Raw genomic sequence first — 18695 nt, 5'->3', positions numbered from 1 at the left:
GCCAGGCAGAGGGAAGGAAAAGACCTAAACAGATACATTCCGAGGGCTGTTTGAAGCAACATGCAATCAGTTGTCAAACCACAGCCCTAGTCCCCAACATCCCATTGGTAACATTTTGTCTTGAATTATGAGCATTTAAGCTCCAAGGTTACTTAAGCTCCAAGGCCGTGGGATGACTGAAACACAGGTGGATTCCATTTACAACCACTAGGTGGCATCTGTTCTAGGAATTGCAAAATGGCTTGTTCACAAGCTGGAGCTTTCGTCATGCTGGCCTGAGCCAAACTGTCAAGTTCCTGCTGGGTGGGCAGAGGAACTTGCCAGGGCCAGTGCTGCCAGGCTTGGTTTAAGGAGCCAGTGCCCTGGGAGGGGGCTGGATTCATGATTCCAATGATGAGCTCACCCTATCTAGAGTAGCCGCTCCCTCCCACCACCTCCTCATACTCTTTTCACCCTTTTTAACTTTCTTTATAGCAGTTATCACACTTGACTTTACTATATGTTCGTTTATTTTCTGTCTCCCTCCACTAGAATCTAAACTCCACAAGAGCATTTTGCTCATTACAGGATCACCGGTTCCTCAATACCTAGCACTTGGTAAGCCCTCAGTAAACATGTTGTATAAATGAATGAATGAGCAAACACGTTAACAAAGAATTATTAGTAACTAAGGTCTGTAGTCCATTCCCCTAATGAGATACTCTGAAAACCAAGCAATGCTGAGTTATGATCATTGTTTATAGTAGGTGGGTTTAATTTGTATCCCTTTTATTCAGCTAGAGCAACCTGCCTGTGAATGAGTGGTTTCACTTTCTAAATCTGTTTCAATCCTGTGTTCCCTGGAAAGTGATCCCTGCTGAGTAGGTATGTCTTTATAGCTGTCAATCACAGGAGCAGCCTCGCTGGGCCATCAAGCCCCAGATGTTGGTCTCCTGTAGGCGGATCAGGACTGCCTGAACGGAGAAGGAAGCATGTTACCACAAATATCCAGGACACCCCTGAGCTGGGTTCACAAGCCCCTGGAGTAGATGACACAGGAGGAAGCCTCTCCGAGGCTTCTAATTTCCTGTGGTTGGGCTCCTAGTGGCAACACCCAGGACCTGGATTTGGAGGCAGCTGATGGCTTGCCTAGCAAGAAGGCCACAGGTAACAAGGCTCCCTTGACTTGGTGAGGAACTGCTTTACTCCAGCCTCACCTAATCCACGTGCCTCCCAAATACTAAGAGTAATGTAGACTTGGGTAAGGCTCCTGGGATCCATCCTCCCGCGTGAAAAGCAGCAGATATACTGACAGCCCCAGTAAGAGGCATGTCTTCTGAGTTAAGGAGGAGATCGAGGTGTGCAGGAGGGAGCCCAGGGTTTCCCGGTGCACAGGCCCACTGTCTGCAGTGGTCTGCAGTGGTGGGCAGCATGCAGCAGCCCCGGTGCCTCTTCCTGCAAAGATCCACAATTCCTTGCTCTGTGCGGTGCAGCTGCTGCCTTTCCCAAGTTTCCACATGACAATTATAAAATCACCTGCAAACCTAAATCCAGTGAGTGCCTACAGATGACACACTCAACAGCTCAGAGAATGATTCAGAGGAAGCAATCTTCCAAAGTGAAGATAATCATCCGTTAGTGTGAAAAGGCAAGCACTCTTTTATTAGCATTGGAAGCTCAAGGGAAACGTGGCTGAAGCCATAAAAGCAGCACTTCAGTAAATGGCTCAAGAACAATATCCACAGCTGGAGGGAAGGACATGTACAGATTCCTCTCCCACTCAGAGTTCTACCACAAAACTTGTTCTCGCGGAAGGAAGGCAAAGCTCAGCTCTGACCTCTTCCTGTTTACTTTATCAACAGCTCCCCCAGAGTTCAGAGTTGACTGGTCTTCTTTTATCTACCTACTTTTCCCAGGTGACCTCAACCCGTCTCATTCTTTATTCTGTGACATTAAAATTAATATTCCAGCCCTGAGCGCTCCTGGGACTTCATAGAACCAGTTGCCTATTTGAAATCTTTATTTGGATACTAATAGTCATGTCATACTTAGAATGGCCAAAATTAAACTCTTGATCTTCTCTTCTTTTCCAGTGTCTTATCATTGCATAAGAAAGCACCCAAAGCCTAATGACTAAAACAACAATAATCATTGATTTTGCTCACAAGTCTGTCATTTTGGTACGGCTCAACGGGGACTGCTCAGTGAAGCATCAGCTGGAGAATCCATTTCTAAGGTTAGCTGGCAAGTTTTGCTAGCTGTCACCTGGGAGTCAGCTGGGTTGTGGGGAGGTGGGGAGGTGGGGAGGGCTTGGTTTCTCTTCACGAGCTGCTATGGCTTCCTCAAGGCATGGTGACTGAAGTCCCAGTGAGTTTCCCAAGGAGACGAAGTGGAAATTGCCAGTATCTTAAGTCCTGGGCCCAGGAACTAGTAAAATGTTACTTCTGCCATATAAGATTGGTTAATCAGTCACAGATCCCAGGTTCAAGGGGAGGGGCAAAAGGCCCCCAACTTTGCATGGAAGGAGCATCAAAGAATTTGTAGACAGGTTTTTAGATTGTCACATGTCCCAAACCTGCTCCTCCTGCAGTCTTCTCCATCTACCAGTTATTCAGACAACTAGGGGTCACCTTCAGTTGCTGTCCTTCCCTTCCCCTTCCACCCAATCACCAGCAAGTTCTGGTGACTCTCTCCCAAAACATGTCCAGAATCCTTCTGTTCTCTCCTCTCCACTACTCCCGCCTTACCCAGACAACCTCATCTCTCACTGGATGGCTGCTCGGTTGGTTGCAGTAGTTTGTTAACTGTTCTCTGCCTCCGTGCCTGCTTTCTAAAACCTATTCTTCATACAGTAACCAGAGCTATCTTTTAAAAACAGAAATCAGGTCACCTCACTCTTCTGTTTAAACCCCCTCCAAAAGCTGCACGACATATTTAGAATTAAACCCACAACCCTCATTCTGAATTCCAAAGCCCAGTGTGCTCTGGCCCCTGTCCAGTTCCCTGGCCTCATCTCATACCACTTGCCTTCTCACTAGTCTATGATCCACACACACGCTTGTTGCTGCCTGATAGCCTTTGCACCTGGCTTTCCTCTATCTGGAATGTTCTTCCCCCGATTTGTCCAAGGCTGGTTCCTTCTTGCCATTTATTTTTCAGTTGAAATACCGTTTACCTAGAGAAACCTCCGCAATTCCCAAACCTAAAGAAGCCACACCATCATCTGTTATATTAACCTATTTTAATTTTCAACATAGCACTTACTACTAGTTGATACTTTCCGTGTTGATTTGTTCATTGTCTCCTCCCTCTAAAATGTAAACTCTAAAATGACAAGACCTTGTCTGTCCTGTCACTGTGCATCCCTAGGACCTAGAACAGTGCCTGGCAAAGAGCAGATGTTTGATAACTATTTACTGATTTAACAGGTAGCAACAGTAGCCCCTGCCATCCAGTCTTCCAACAGGACCACAGAGTCTCTCAGAGTGGTTGATGGGTATAGAGAGGAAGCTTCAGGAGGGCTTCAGTGGCTCATGCATGGCCCAGCTCCTGAAGGATGCTTCACAGAGACCAGGTTTATGCAGCCTCCTTCCAACCCCCAGTGTACTGCCATCCCTAGCCTTCTTGTGAAACCAGCAATACAGAATCAGACAGTCCTAAGGACAAAGTTACTAACATGCTTGGACGGGGTGGCGCAGTTCTGCTGCCATCGGTCAGGTCATTAACTCACATTGTATTACATTTGAATTTTCATCTTAGGGTCAGACTCAGAAATGTAAGCCAAGTTCCGGCATCACCAATTCCAAGTACTTGTATTAATGATTATTTTTTAAAACGAAGATGCTCAAATTTTTGAAGAGAGACTTAGAAATGGGTATTTAGGATCATCCAAATAAATTTTTTGAAGTTTGATTGGGCTTTTAAAAACTCAATGTTATTAATAGGTTAAAAAACAAAACATTGAGGTGAAAAGAGAATTCAACAATAAATGAAATAATCTTTGTTTTCTTCAAAAATGTTTGTTAATCTTTTTTTTCTTTTGGTACTTTGGTGTAGAGAATTGATTGTGTGCAGAGTTAGTTTGCTACTGAAATAAAACACTATGGTTGTGTGTAGTCAGCCCATTCATTAGGGAAATGGCAGCTTGTTTGATAGAAGTCTTTTTTATTCACTGTAATGAGATTTTTGCCTATAGATTTCAATTTTTAAAAATTTAATAATATTGAAAAATCAAATTCCTGTGGGAGAAAGTGACTGTGAGGTCCCACTGTGCCGAGAGAAAATGAGATGATTCTGTGGTACTAAGAGGCCGGGATTTGTGTGCTTCCGGCAGTGGGTGACCATTAAGGGCCTGAGACCACCCTGAGCCGTGCAGCCCGTGCCCCTAGACCCCAGTCAGGCTCTGAACTTGGCGAGGGGAAGGAAGGCAAACATGACAGGCTGGTCTGTACCACGTCGCACCTGGACCTCGCACGCCCTGTGCTGGGAAGCCCACGGAGGAAGGAGAACCCTTGGCGGTATTGACTCGGGGTGTGTGAAATCTCCTTTTCATGATGGATGGATTCTCATCCATCGAGGAGATCACATCCTATCTGAACTCTCCAGGCTCTACTGCAGCACCCAGAAGAGTGCTGCCCTGAGGGCACAGCTGAAGGTGTAAGACAAGCACTGTGCGTTTGCTCTGAGGTGGAAACTGGCAACAGGGAAGGCCATCGATAGGTCTACATTACGATGTCTGTGGAAGTGCTTAGTTTCTACCTTTTTATTTCTAATTCTTTCTGCTGTAAGTAATTTCTAGTGATCACTGCTTAGGACTCAAGCTTCTGGGATCAAACTTAGGTCACACAGGCTGGAGAAGGCTGTGGAGTCACCGAGTCCTCCCAGGTCCCAGGTGGGTAGATGATGCCTGGAGGACTCTCCCTCCCTCCCTCCCCCCTTTCCTGCTCTGCCTGGTCGGAGCCGACACCTGAATGCAGAGGGCTCCCTTAGGGAGGACTATGCTGGAAGAAGCTGAAGTCTCAGACAAGGCAGCCCCCTCAAGGAGGAGTGAGGACCAAGAAGGACACGTGCATCTCACCTGAGCTGACTGAAGTCCCGCTCAGCCAGCCCTTGACATATCCAAGACATGTGCCCACAGCAATGAGAAGCGAGTAAGACTCAAAGCCGTTCTCAGTCCACATCCACAATGCTGGGAAAGAAAAACCAAGTTCAATTTACCAAAATATCTGTATTATCTATAAAAATTGAACTCTAACCAGGCACTGCTACTAGAGGCAGCGTTATCCGGCTATGCTGGCTGCAGAAGTAGATCGCTGTGTTCCACCAGCCCACAGCCCAATGCTGTGCTGAGTGGCACGTGGGCAGGCTCATTTGTAAGGTCTCAGAAACCTGGACACTTTGGAACGGAGCAATCGGATGAAGGATCTTGGAAACATTTCCCGGGACTCCTGGGCTGTGTACTTGAAATAGTTCTGGGGGTGGGCCAGAACGTCAAACAGAGCCTTGATCAGTTTCTTATCCTGAAAAGAACAGAATTTTGTTACTGGGCCAAAATATTTTAACATTATGACATTTTGCCAATGGAACTATAATGTCCCACTGTTAGGCGGTAGGTTGATGAGCTGAAAAACGCTTTGTGAAAATTGTCTCCTCTGATTTTTATCTTTTTTAGTCCCAATTTTTGTTTCCTAAGTATCTATAAAGAGCACATATTACTTTTATTTTAAAAATTTAATGTGTAAAAAATTGTTTTTCTAAACCACGTGGTAACTTTGGAATTTGGGGAATATTTGTAGCGTTAGTGATATGGCCAGTGTTTATTTATACTTATAAGTATCTAAAATTTGGTGGACTTCAGGCTGGAAGGATGAGCAAGGAGCCAAGAATCCTCAACTATTTGGAGAATGAACATGGAAACATGAGTTGCCGCTGGCTTGGATTTCTGATAAACAAGTTTCCCTCTGCTCCTCCACACATTTCCAAACTAAAAAATACTACTTTATTTGACAACACTAAAAATGGCCCCTTGAGTTTTTTTTAAAAAAAACCTAAGTCTGATGAAGATATAAAACTGACCTCAGCCCAGAGCAGGCTCAGTGTCTGAAAGGTAGCAAGAGGAAACCCTTCCTCAGTGGCGCCTGGCGAGCCCTGGGGGTGACTGCCGTGGCCACCTCGGGTGCATACTCACCTTCAGTATTTCCTGATGGTTCTCTGATGCATAGAGCCTGCCATCTCGAACTATGTCTTCAATGAGTTCCTGGTAGTCCTCTGTTTGAATAAAGGACATATTTTGCATTTGTATGCTTTAGTTCTTTCCAGGCTGACTCTTTCATTTTTCAAATAAGGTTCTGAGAAATGCCCCTTCTGTAGCTGCCATCAGAACAATGACCTCTCTGATACTAAGAAGGCAATCAGAGAGAACTTCCACAGACTCACCCGCTACCTCCTCTCACCCACCAGCATCTGCATCCATCTCTCCTGTTCCTCCCTCAGATGAACCTCTGTATATCCAGCCAAGACCCATCCCTCCACTTTGCTTACCAGCTCCATGTTCTCTCACCAAATCAAGGACGTTGTTCCACTAATTCTGCCCTTCCTTTCCTACGTGATGAAATTTTCTCTCTGCTGGTCTTTCACACCAGCATGCAAACATGCTGTTGTGTCTCCAATGTTTTTTAAAAAACCCCTCTCTAGACCTCATTTCTCCCTCCAGCTTCCATCCCACGTCTCCGCTCCCCTTTGTAGCAAAACTCCTTGAAAGAATTGTCAGCACTCACTATCTCCAATTCGATTCCTTTCTTTCTCTCTCACACCCATTCCAGTCGACTCTGGCCCCCAGCACTCCGCCAAAACTGCTTGTTGGGGTCACCAGTGACCTTCATGCTGCTCAACTCTTAGTCCTCACCTTCCTTGATGCATTCAAAGTCTAGCCTATTTCCTACAGTCATAATTCAAATCAAGCATATGCAAAACACAATCTTTTTTAAATTCCAGGCAGAGAAGAATGTCTCTTTGTATGCATATTATGTGCAACAAATCCAAACAAATCATAAGAACATCACTGGAACTGTGTGGGAGAAAAAGTCTCTCCTGCTCAAGTGATGGGAAATGGAAATTCATAGGATAATACTCATAATTACTAATTTAATACATGTACAATATCGCTGGTCCTCTCTTCATGTGGTCTCTTTCTTCTTATCCTTTCATTTTCGTGAATACAAAATCTATAAAATATGAATGAGGGTACGTTTTCTTTTTTTTTAATCTTGAATTCCTCTACTGCAGAGTCTCTACCTCAGAGAATTAGCTCCTTTTGATGAGGAGTTCACCATTAGGAACGCTTGTCACTGTTCTAGAGAGCTGTTTGCCGCTATCCCAAATGTTTCCAAACCACCGTCTTTTAAAAAAATCTTTCCTCTGCTTTTAAGAACTACAGTGTTGGGCTTCCCAGTGTCGGGCACAGTGGTTAAGAATCCGCCTGCCAATGCAGGAGACATGAGTTCAAGCCCTGGTCCGGGACGATCCCACATGCTGTGGAGCAACTAAGCCTGTGTGCCACAACTGCTGAGCCAGCACTCTAGAGCCCGCGAGCCACAACTACTGAGCCCGCATGCCACAGCTACTGAAGCCCGTGCGCCTAGAGCCCGTGCTCCGCAACAAGAGAAGCCACCGCAATGAGAAGCCTGCTCACCACAACGAAGAGTAGCCCCAGCTCACCGCAACTAGAGAAAAGCCCGCATGCAGCAACGAAGACCCAGTGTAGCCAAAACTAACTAACTAAATTTATTAAAAAAAAAGAACTACTGTGTCTCCTCACTTGCTCCAACTGTCATGAGAAAAGCACTCCAGTGTTGTAGGTAAGAACTCAAGAGTCCCAAAGACCCCTGCAACTTTGTCCTGCTGTGCTCTCAGGCAGTTACTTAAATCTCTAAGCCAGAGTGGCCTCATCTGTAACATCAGGAGAGTCGTGTCCACTGCATGGGTGGCTGTGAGGAACGTGCCGTGTCAAGGGCACTTGGCATATGCCTGGTCCTCATAAGCTCAGCACATGTTAGCCGCAGCTACGGTGCTCCCTGCTCTCCAGGCCAGTGGGCTAGTCTGTAGCAGCCTCAGCTGCCCCTTCTCAATGTGACTGCTGTTCTTCTGGGCTTGGAACCAGATATCAAAACTGTCTGAAATATAGGTTGAAAGAAAAAATTAAATAGGCTCTGGTGAAGAGCTAAAAGGCTTCTGCACGGCCAAAACAGCAGTTTTCAACTATTTTCTGCTGTGACAGACACAATATTTTTTTAAATTGGGGTATTGCTGTTTAACAATGTTGTGTTAGTTTCTACTGTACAGCGAAGTGGAGTTCCCTGTGCTATACAGCAGGTTCTCATTAGTTATCTATGTTATACATATTAGTGTATATATGTCAATTCCAATCTCCCAGTTCATCCCACCTGCACCCTCTCTTCTCCCCTTGGTGTCCATACATTTCAGACACACTCTTGTGGGCCTAACCAGGGTTATATGTCATTTCCCCTGGTTCAAGCTACAACCCTTTGTTTGAATTAAAGAAAAAAATCAAGACGTTTTCATGTGTCACAGAGTTGAGAACAGCCTGACTGAAATGTGTGAACTTTGGTGACATTTGTTCTGGAGTCTCTGTGGCTTTTTGGCTCCTTCCTGATCCTAGATGGGGGAGGTTGTTGGCTGGCTGCCTTTGGGGAGATAAGATGCTCTGAATCCCAGCAGAGCCACCTGGGAGCCATGTGTGTCCACCTAGGAGTCTGAGACTAAGGGCCCTTGTCTTAGTGTTTGACATGGTTTCAGGCACCAGGATGATGATTCTAGAGTTTGTCACATGTTAGAAATAAACTATGTGAGGTGTTTTTAGGACCTCCATAGAATATCGTCTTTCCAAAACACCTACTTTTCACACCTGTCTGCCTAAAAACCTTCAGTGGCTCCCTTTAAGATTAGGTCCACCCTTCTGAGCTTGGCACTCGAGACTCTTCATAGCCTAACCCCACCTGCTTCTAATCTCATCTCTCACTGCTGAGCCCCATGCACCCTACCAACTGGCAAAATCATTAGTCCCCAACATGCCAGGTACTCCATCCTTTGACCTATGTCATTCCCTTTTCCTGAGTGTTCTTCCTCCCATTTATAAGAAAACTTACATATTCTTTCAAGACCCAAATCTCTTGAGACTTTGCTCTATTCTTTCCAAAAACCCATGCAAAATGAATGGCTGCCCCTTTTTCTGTCTCACACAGAGCCTTGTACATGCCCCGTTGTAGCATCTATGACACCATATTCTTTTTTGTATCTCTGTCACTAACCGTGTTGTCTCCAGCACCTCACCCAATACCTGGCATACTAGATGCTCATTAAATATTTGTGGCATGGATGAATGAATAAGTTCACGATGAACAGATAACTCTTCCCTGCTAGGTTATGAGGTCTTCCAGGACAAGGTCCAGTTCATTTTGTGTTCCTAGTCAATGTTTGTCACCGAAGTCTCAGAGCTTGGTAGGGTCCCAGGGCTCACACAGGCCACCCCTTCGTTTAACAAGAAGAAAATGAAACCAGGGAAGTCATCTAACTTGCCCAAAGTTACACAGCAAGTTAGTGTCAGAGACAAGACCAGAACTCAGGTCTTTTTCCTCATTCCCTGGGATTCTATATTAAAAAAGCTGCAATTGTAGTAGGTTAATATTTATTGAGTATTTACTATGTGCCACACACGGCACCCAGTCCTTTATGGATTATCCTACTGAACTCTCACATTAAGTCTAACGATTATCCTTATTTACACACTGAGAAAATGAAGCCTAGAGATGGTAAGTAACATCCACAACGTTGCAGAAGAGATTAAACCCAACCTGGCTGACGCCATCGCCCATGTTCTGACCCACAAAACTATGCTCGCGTTCATTTACTTTCTAAAACATCTGTTCATCCTTGTAGTCAGTATCCCCAAATGCCTGTTTAAACCTTGGCACCTGTGAGTCAGCGATGTCCTTTCTCCGTATCCTGCCTGCCTTTCTGAGCATGCGTGCTTGTCAGCAGTCTACCAGCTGGCCCAGGAGTTGATTCTGTTCAGAGCAGAGAACCTTCTTATGCGTGCTGCAGCCTGAGCTTCACAGTGCTTACCATCGTATGTCACATATGGGACCTGGAACCCTCTGGCGCTGTTCCCTTCATTGGACTTAAACTGAATCCACAGCTTCTTGGATCTAGAGGTGAAGGCGATGGGGCGTTCGTAGGTCTGGCAGGTTTCATACGTTGTCACAGAATTGGACGAAGCTGCCAAGGGAAGTTGGAGGGGACGGGGTTCAAGACTCATCACTGAGCCTGCAGATAATAAACACTCATCTTTTCAAATCCTCACACCACAAAACAAGTTATGTACAAGGGCTCTTCAGGACCAGCTGAGTCCTCGTAAGGGCCACAGTCGTGGCTGTGGGCCCCAGGGAAGGCTAACTGCAAGGCCCATGGCTGGCAAACGGCAGCAGCCCAGGGTGCAGCACTCACTGCAGGAGCTGAGGTCAGGGCTCTCACATTGCAGGGCCAACCTGCTGCAACCTGGTAATAATCTCCGCCATTCACTGCATGGTTCCTTAGACCAGGCAGTGTGCTCTGCACTTTATAGACTTTTATCTCACTTAGCCCCCACCCCCCAAACCCAGAGGAAGTTGGTGCAGTGGTTATCTCATTTATGGAGAAATTAATTACTTGCCCAGGATCACACAGCCAGTATGTGGAAAGATCAGGATTCAAACCCACACCTGACTCCAGACATTGTAACCACTAATAAGAATGGCGAATACTTAAGTAGTATGTGTCATTATTATTCTAAGTGCTTTACAAATAAAAATGCATTTATTCCTCATGATAACCCTATGAGGTAGCAACTATTATTATCCCCATTTTAACAGATGAGCACTCTGAGGCACAGAAAGTTCCCGAACGTATTCCCAAGATCATAGAACTAGTAAGAGGTGGAGCTGGGATTCAGATCCAGGCAGAGCCCCCTCATGACACTGCCTCTAAGCTGCGTTGGTGACAGTATCCTTTTATGGACACTGGGTCATGCATCAGGATGGGAGGCGGGTCCCTCCTGGCTGGACCACGCCCTTTGTCTTGGTCAGTCCCTAAGCCATGAGTTGCTTCCCAGGGTGAGGCAAGTGTCTGGGGTCCTGAAGCCAGCCCTGCATGAGCTTCACTGACACTCTGTGTCCTTGTGGAAGAGGGTTCCCAATGAGCACAGAGGGAAGACTGACCCGCAGGATCGCTTCCTCTAGGGTTCAACAGGAGGCCTCAACCTGTGGTTTTTGTCTAAATTTTGTTTTCTTGGCAAACTCTAGAAACTCATGTCCCATCTCTGTTCAAATAAGAGGTGTCATTCTAGGCCTGCTTCTCGCATTTAAAGCCAGGCATAACCAACAAGAACCTACTGTTTAGCACAGGGAACTATACTCAATACTATGTAATAACCTATAAGAGAAAAAAATCTGAAAAAGAATATATATACATATATATATATATATATATATATACACACACACATATATATGACTGAATCGCTGTGCTGTACACCTGAAACTTACATGATATTGTAAATGAACTATACTTCCATAAAAAATGTTTTAAATAATAAAGCCAGGCAGCGTGCCATCAGGCTTTCCAGCTGGCCTCAGAAGGGGAGAGGAGCAGACAGGTGAGACGCACCAGTTTTCCGCATCACCAGGTAGTCTCCACAGTCATCCTCTATGGGCAGGAAGATCTCAGGGACCACAATCAAGATGCGGCGCTTGGGGGGTGGGTTGATGGTCCAGGTACATTCTGTGTTGGCAGGGTAATTGCCTGGGTAGTTTGGGGATTCGATGTATCCAGTGAAATCACCTAGCTCCCCTCCACATCTTCTGTCTGGAAGAGGAAATGCCGTGAGTTACCAAGGCACAGCACAGCTGTCATAATGTCATGGTCAAAAAATAATAATAACAATGATGTCATGGCCAGCCCCCGCTTGGCTGAGGAGAACCCTATTGCCCCCGGAAATGACATCATCGCAGGAATGAGTCTGCCCTGTAGTGCCCACAGCCCCCACTGGGAGCCCGACTACATTAACTTCCCACACAGAGCTCACCCCTCTGGGTTCCCAGGGCATCATTTTCTCATTAACTTGAAGGCATTCAAGGTCAGGGACAGGTGTTTGTGAAACAAAAGGATAACTTTAGTTTTTACTGTTTTGTTTACAAAGTCCAAGTGCCAGGAGAATGCATGGCACAGAACTTGTAGGTCTGTCAAAATAGGGAGAATAGAGCTTACTGCTCAGCAAAGGATATTTGACCCTTTCCTAGAGATCTTTGATGAAGACATGACAGCCATACTCTTTCACTTTCCTCTCTGGTCAAGACCATGTTTTATTTTTAAGTGGGGAAGAGAATTCCATTCAGCTATCAGTCAGTATAGGTCATGCTGGATACTCACCTCTGGCACCAAAGGCAAGGAGCATACACTTGTGCGTACACACACACACACACACACACACACACACACACACACCACCTCAGCCATACTTCACTCACTGAATCTCCATTCATCCAACAAATATTCTTGCCCTAAAGGAGCTTAATGTTTAAAACTGTCAGGTGAACCTGTTCAAGAGAAGATGTTGAAGGATAACCTTTGGCCTCTCTAGTTGTAACTGGGATTTATTATTCCCAGTAGGAAAAAAACACAAAAAAACCAAAAAAACAGTCTTTTGTTCCTGGAAGAGAAGAGGGAGAGGAGAGAGTCATGGAGTCAAGAAAACTGTCTCCGAGCCTGACCGGCTACCTGAGGAACCGTGCCATGCAGCTCCAAGGACCAGAGGTGGGAAGGCAAGGAAACATTTCATCTTGACGGGGAAAAGAATCTTCTTACACTGTGAACTTCCCAAGTGTAATCTACCAACAGACTAGGATATTATGAGCGGCAGTAAGCTTCTTGTTAAGGCACGGGGAGGGGGAAGGGTAAGCTGGGACGAAGTGAGAGCGTCGCATGGACTTATATATACTACCAAATGTAAAATAGATAGCTGGTGGGAAGCAGCCTCATAACACAGGGAGATCAGCTTGGTGCTTTGTGACCACCTAGAGGGGTGGGATAGAGAGGGTGGGAGGGAGGCGCAAGAGGGAGGAGATATGGGGATATATGTATATGTATAGCTGACTCACTTTGTTATAAAGCAGACACTAACACACCATTGCAAAGCAATTTTACTCCAATAAAGATGTTAAAAAAATTTTTTAATTTAACGAAAAAGAGACTAGACAGCTACTTGTGAGGATGTTGTTAAAAGGGCTTCGTTGGGATAGAGAGAAAACCAGATAAGCTTCCAGTCATAAATTCAAGTGATTCACTGCCCCCTTCAATCCCCTACTCTTCCAGTTTGGGGAGGCCTCTTGCTCCCCTACATTGCTGAACCAGCTGAGGTTGTCAGCTGGCCTTTACTAGAGAATTTTACACAATAGTTAAAAACAAAGAAGCAAACAAACCAAGTCCAAATAGCAAGTCCTTGAATGATTTACCTCCCCATTCCTACAGAATACAAACTAAGCTCCCTAGTCTGGCAGTCAAGACTGTCAATGAAAAAACGCTGGGCTTCCCTGGTGGCGCAGTGGTTAAGAATCCACCTGCCAATGCAGGGGACACGGGTTCGAGCCCTGGTCCAGGAAGATCCCACATGCCGCAGAGCAACTAAGCCCGTGCGCCACAACTACTGAGCCTGCGCTCTAGAGCCCACAAGCCACAACTACTGAGCCCATGCGCTGCATCTACTGAAGCCCCCGTGCTCTAGAGCCCGTGCTCCACAACAAGAGAAGCTACCACAATGAGAAGCCCACACACTGCAACGAAGAGTAGCCCCCACTCACCTCAACTAGAGAAAGCCCGCGCACAGCAACGAAGACGTAACACAGCCAAAAATAATAAATAAATAAAAATAAGTAAAATTTAAAAAAAGAAAAAACGTTGCCTGCCATGTCAGTAAACAAAGGATGTTGCGACCATCAAGCCATCACACTGCAGCCACCCCAAATGATGCACCCTGAGGAGACTCAGGATGAGAAAGCACAGGATGCTGGCCCCAGATAGCTGAGGTGCAGATCAAAGGAACGATTTCAGTGAGCCCAGACTCTTGTATATTCCCTTACACAGAAAAGCGCTAACTTCCTTACCTTGAGATATTGGGTCTTGTTTAATTAACAGTAATCTTGATGTTCCGACTACCTGGTCTTTGTTGCAAAAACTCATATATATCCTGGTTCCTCCCCTTCCTCTTTGGAGCAGTCCCTCAGAGCTATCAGAGAGGCTGTGTCCCGGGCTTAAGTTCTCAGTTTTGTGAGCCGAATAAAACATAACTCTCAACTTTTAGGTTGTGCTTTTTTTTTTTTTCAGTCAACAAGGCTTCCTTTCTTGGTCTGCTTCAGACTCCCTGCAGCACATTCCATGATCAGGTCCAGGGGTCTCTTCCCATAAAGCCTTTCACCTTTCTGAGTCTGTGCTTCCTCCCAGCTGCTCTCTTGGGCGTGAAGTTCTTTCTCCCACTCTCCCCCAACTCTCCCCATCAAAACCTTTCCTCGTCTCTCCAGACAGAGGGAGTAGCTCTTTCCTCTGCAGTCCCGCAGCCTGTGCTGCTGCAGGGCCAGGTACTGATTCTGCTTGCATTGCCTGGCACATAACAAGTCCTCAAACAGTGCTTGTTGAACAGGGCTGAACTGACACTTTACCCTTGGGAGCAAATTACAGCAAGTACAGCCTGTGAATGTGCCTGGAGAAGTAGCCTGCACCAATACAGGTGAGTGCCTGCAGGTCCAGCACTGAGCTGCAGAGCCCTGAGGAGGGCTAACAACGGCTCCGCGGTCCTGAATGAACCAGGGACTCCTGCCAACTCGCACCCCCTAGGTGGACCCAGGTGCTTGCCCTCTTAATCAAGGACTGTGAAAAGCCTTAGAGAGAGACCTACTTTTACACTGGGTTATGTTTGTGGAGCCATCAAAGTCAGTCGTGGTATTTCCTGGGCAGGAAACACAATTATTCTTTCCAAATTCTGGCTGGTATGTTCCTGCTGGGCAGCGAATACATCGGTGAGTGGTGGTGTTGTAGAAATGTCCAGGTGAACATTGAACTGTAGGGGTGGGGGAAGGTGGAGAGAACGAAAAGAAAAAAAAAAGACTTATTTTCATCAGATGTAACACGAAAGCTTTTGCAGTTTGGGACAGAAATGTCTATGCCCAAATAAGTACTGCTTTCCTACTACTCTGGGGCTAATCAACATTTAATTCCCTAAATAGCCAGCTTGGGTGCGACTTGTGACTCATGACACTGAGAAAAACACAAAGGGAACGAGGTATGGGTGTATCTTCTGAGTTCATTGTCCGTGATGTCGTCGGGCGTGAATGCTCACAGCTCTGTCTTCATGCACAGCGGGCCTGGGAGCCTGGAGGGGCGCAGAGCTGACCCTGGGCTTGGGGCTGGGCTCCTGCAGAAGGCAGCGGGGTGAGGCTCTGGAGAAGGCGTAGGGCCTGTTCTGGAGTGGGGAACTCTAGGGAAGGGTGAGAAGCTAGAGGAGGCCTGGAAGCAAGGAGCAGAGGGAGCCTGTGGACTAAACCTGCCCATCTCCCCGGCTGTCTTGCAGTCAGCCCCGTTCGAAGGGGAGGACCATATCTAGGGAGTTCCTGTGCTCCCTGCACATCCAGCAGGGACGAATGGCCGTGGGGACCTGTCCTCCCTGACACTGGGGCCCACACAGGGCACCTCGGCCGAGCTTGACTGGGGCTTTACCACGGTTCTCAAAAGGGGAAATTCAATTCCGGGAAGAGGCAAGCTGCCAAGTCCTCACCTCTGGTTTCACAGTCCTGGAAGGAAGTGGCTCCCAGGTGTTTGGTGAGGAGGCCTCCTCCACAGGGAAAGCAGGAAGTACGGCCAGCTTCAGGCTGGAATGTGCCCAGGGCACAGAGCTGGCAGGGTGCAAAGCCATCCGCGGAATATTCACCAGGTTGGCACAGACCTGGGGGGATCAATGACCTTAGGTGAGCAAGGCCCCTGGGCAGAGCCTTTCCCATCTCTCTGCAGATGAGATCAGAGAGATGTGGTCAGGCCTGTCACCCCATGCGGACCTCAGCTCCCACCTCAGTGAGAGAAACTTTGTCCAGCCCTGCTGCGGACACTGACGAGGTAGCATGTGGGTGCTGATGTTTACACACAGGGCTACACAGCACAGCGCAAAGATGGAGACAAGTGTGGACCCTTCTGGATTACGGAGCAGGCATGGGTAGGCTGCAGGCTTAGGACTACCCAGGGCCCAGGCAGCTGCTGCAGTGCAGGAGCCCCTAGAGAGAGGGTTCTCTGCCTGCAGTCCATGTGATAATTCGACCCAGAAGTACACCCTCACCCAGCTGATTACATCCTAGTGATATAAAGACTCTTCTGGTCACGGAAGAGTCTCCCCTTTTTACCAATTATATTTACTAAGTTACATCTCCTTATGCTAAGGTGTGTCCTGGCCTCCCTCAATTAGTGTACTAAATGCAACCGATCCAATCCACATTGACAGAGGGACCCAGAGGCGTTTATTGACTTTAAACACCGTACTTTATTATATTTTTTAAGTTTATGACAAGTATCACAGCCATAAACAAAAGGATTGCTAAAAGCACACATTCCTTAGGAATTGGCCTGGCATTGGCAAGATGCTATAAAAATCTGCCGTCTCTTATATTCCTAATCATCTCTCCTCTATTAATTTTCATGGTTTTCTTTCTACCCATAAGGTACAGATATAATGGCATTTAACAAACACACCTGAGGGAGGAGTCTGGCGTCTGTCAGACCTGGCTGTTGATTCCAAATCCTCCACTCTTTAGCTGTGTGACCTTGAATGAGTCTCTTTAACCCCATAAAGTTTTTGTAGTGATACAATAACCATATGAACAACTCATGGAATTATTCATGAATGCCTGCATGATGCCTGGTATAGGCAAGTATGCAATAAGCGTTAGCAATTATTATTATTATTACTAATATTCTGATGTACTATAAATATATCTTATTAAGGTCACACACAAGTGTGAACAGATGCCCCAAAGTACCTCCTTATCAACCTTGCCGTTAGTCCCAGGATTTCATAACAGGCCGAAGTATGCTAGGAGTCACACCGTCAGTCTGAGGATCTGATTTGTAAACCAGAAAAGGTCCTGCACTTGAGTTTGAAGTCATTTAGGTGGGAACTAAATCTGGCTCTGGGAATCACTAGAAGGAGAGGCAGGGCTGCCAGAGCTCCGGCGCACTCTGCCGTGGACATCACCTACAAATCGCCACACCAAATCACACCTTCCCTTTGAGCCCACAGAGTGTCAGTACAGCCGGCCCTTCTCCTGTTTAATAAAGACATTTACTAGTAAAGTAAATAGGAAAGAAGCCCACAGAACCTAAGTAAGCATGGCTCCAGGGTTAACATTTTATAAGAGACAATTAAAAACTCTTCAAAAGAATCACGGACATAGAGAACAGACTGGTGGTTGCCAAGGGGGAGGGGGTCGGGGGAGGGGTGGAGCGGGAGTGCGGGGTTAGCAGATGTAGGCTAGTATATATGGAATGGATAAACGACAAGGTCCTACTGTACAGCACAGGGAACTATATTCAATATCCTGTGATAAACCGTAACGGAAAAGAATATTTTAAAAAAGAATGTATATACATGTATAACTGAGCTGTACAGCAATAATTAACACAACATTATAAATCAACTATACTTCAATTAGAAAACAAATAAAAACTAAAAATGCAACACACACGCACAAACTCTTCACAGAGTTTTAACAAAATAACCAGATGGATACTTTTTTTAAAAAAATTAATAAGCTCTGACTTTGAGACCAAAGCTAGAAAAAGAATCAGTGCTACTTCCTCCATTTTTGGACACTTTCAGGTAGTCCCTACACACTGGGAGATCACTCAGGTCTCAGGGGATATTTATTTACAGTGATTAAACATGCAATTGCAACATTTACACATTTTTTTCCTGTCAGTGTATTCTATCAGATCTTCATTCATTTGTTCAGCATGTGTCAGGCATTGAGCTAGGTACTGGAGAGCCAACGATGAGCCCAATACGGTCCCTGATGGTAGGAATTCCATGGTGCAGTACGCATTGTCTGCACTGAAATGCACTTATGCCTTCTGCTAAACAATACAGGAGATTGGAGGAGTAAGAAGGGACAGAGGGCATTCTCACCTCCACATTCAGATGCATTCCAAGCTTCTGGAGTCTCCAGGGCCCCAGGATTTTCTGGTCTTGGGCATGGTTCGCATGTGATTTGCCCCTCCTCATTTTGGAAGGTTCCATTTGGACATAAAATGCAGCGTTCTTGTACTCCATCGTAGTATGTTCCAGCCCTGCAACTGACTAGCCAAAGGGGGAAATGATCTTGTCAGTGAGGGCACAGAGGCCAAGGAAGGATGATGTGAGTGCTAGAGATGAAGGTAAACAGATGGCACTGACCCCACACTCCCCCATACAACCCCCCTGAATACAGAGGGTGTGCCACCTCTGGGTTCCCTGTGTACACCTCTCTGCCATGGTCTCTGTCACCCACTGTTAGAGGCATTTACAGGTCCTCTCTCCCTAGACCACTCGGGGGCAGGGATCACAGTGGTCCTAATTATTTTTGAACACAAGCACT

The 18695-nt window shown here is 46.2% G+C and overlaps 1 protein-coding gene across 6 annotated transcripts in view; it reads right to left on the bottom strand.

Annotated features, from left to right (window-relative positions):
* Positions 1 to 5186: 5186 nt before the first annotated feature.
* Positions 5187 to 18695, bottom strand: part of SCUBE2 (signal peptide, CUB domain and EGF like domain containing 2) — a 64258-nt gene continuing 50749 nt past the window's right edge. For 5 of the 6 annotated variants that reach the window (XM_067749958.1, XM_067749956.1, XM_067749957.1 and 2 more), the window contains 7 exons: positions 18248 to 18418; positions 15854 to 16021; positions 14978 to 15139; positions 11698 to 11895; positions 10120 to 10272; positions 6167 to 6246; positions 5187 to 5498 (listed from right to left, as the gene is read on the bottom strand). In XM_067749958.1, the coding sequence (XP_067606059.1) occupies positions 5346 to 5498; positions 6167 to 6246; positions 10120 to 10272; positions 11698 to 11895; positions 14978 to 15139; positions 15854 to 16021; positions 18248 to 18418 (1085 nt within the window). In that variant the 3' untranslated portion in view covers positions 5187 to 5345. Of the gene's footprint in view, positions 5499 to 6166; positions 6247 to 10119; positions 10273 to 11697; positions 11896 to 14977; positions 15140 to 15853; positions 16022 to 18247; positions 18419 to 18695 lie in introns of those variants that run through there. The other variant, XM_067749959.1, reaches the window with a different exon arrangement.

Source organism: Pseudorca crassidens, chromosome 9 (assembly GCF_039906515.1).
Source record: "Pseudorca crassidens isolate mPseCra1 chromosome 9, mPseCra1.hap1, whole genome shotgun sequence".
NCBI classification, from domain to species: domain Eukaryota; kingdom Metazoa; phylum Chordata; class Mammalia; order Artiodactyla; family Delphinidae; genus Pseudorca; species Pseudorca crassidens.
Note: the sequence above shows the minus strand (reverse complement) of the source record. Positions and strands in the feature narration are given on the sequence as shown.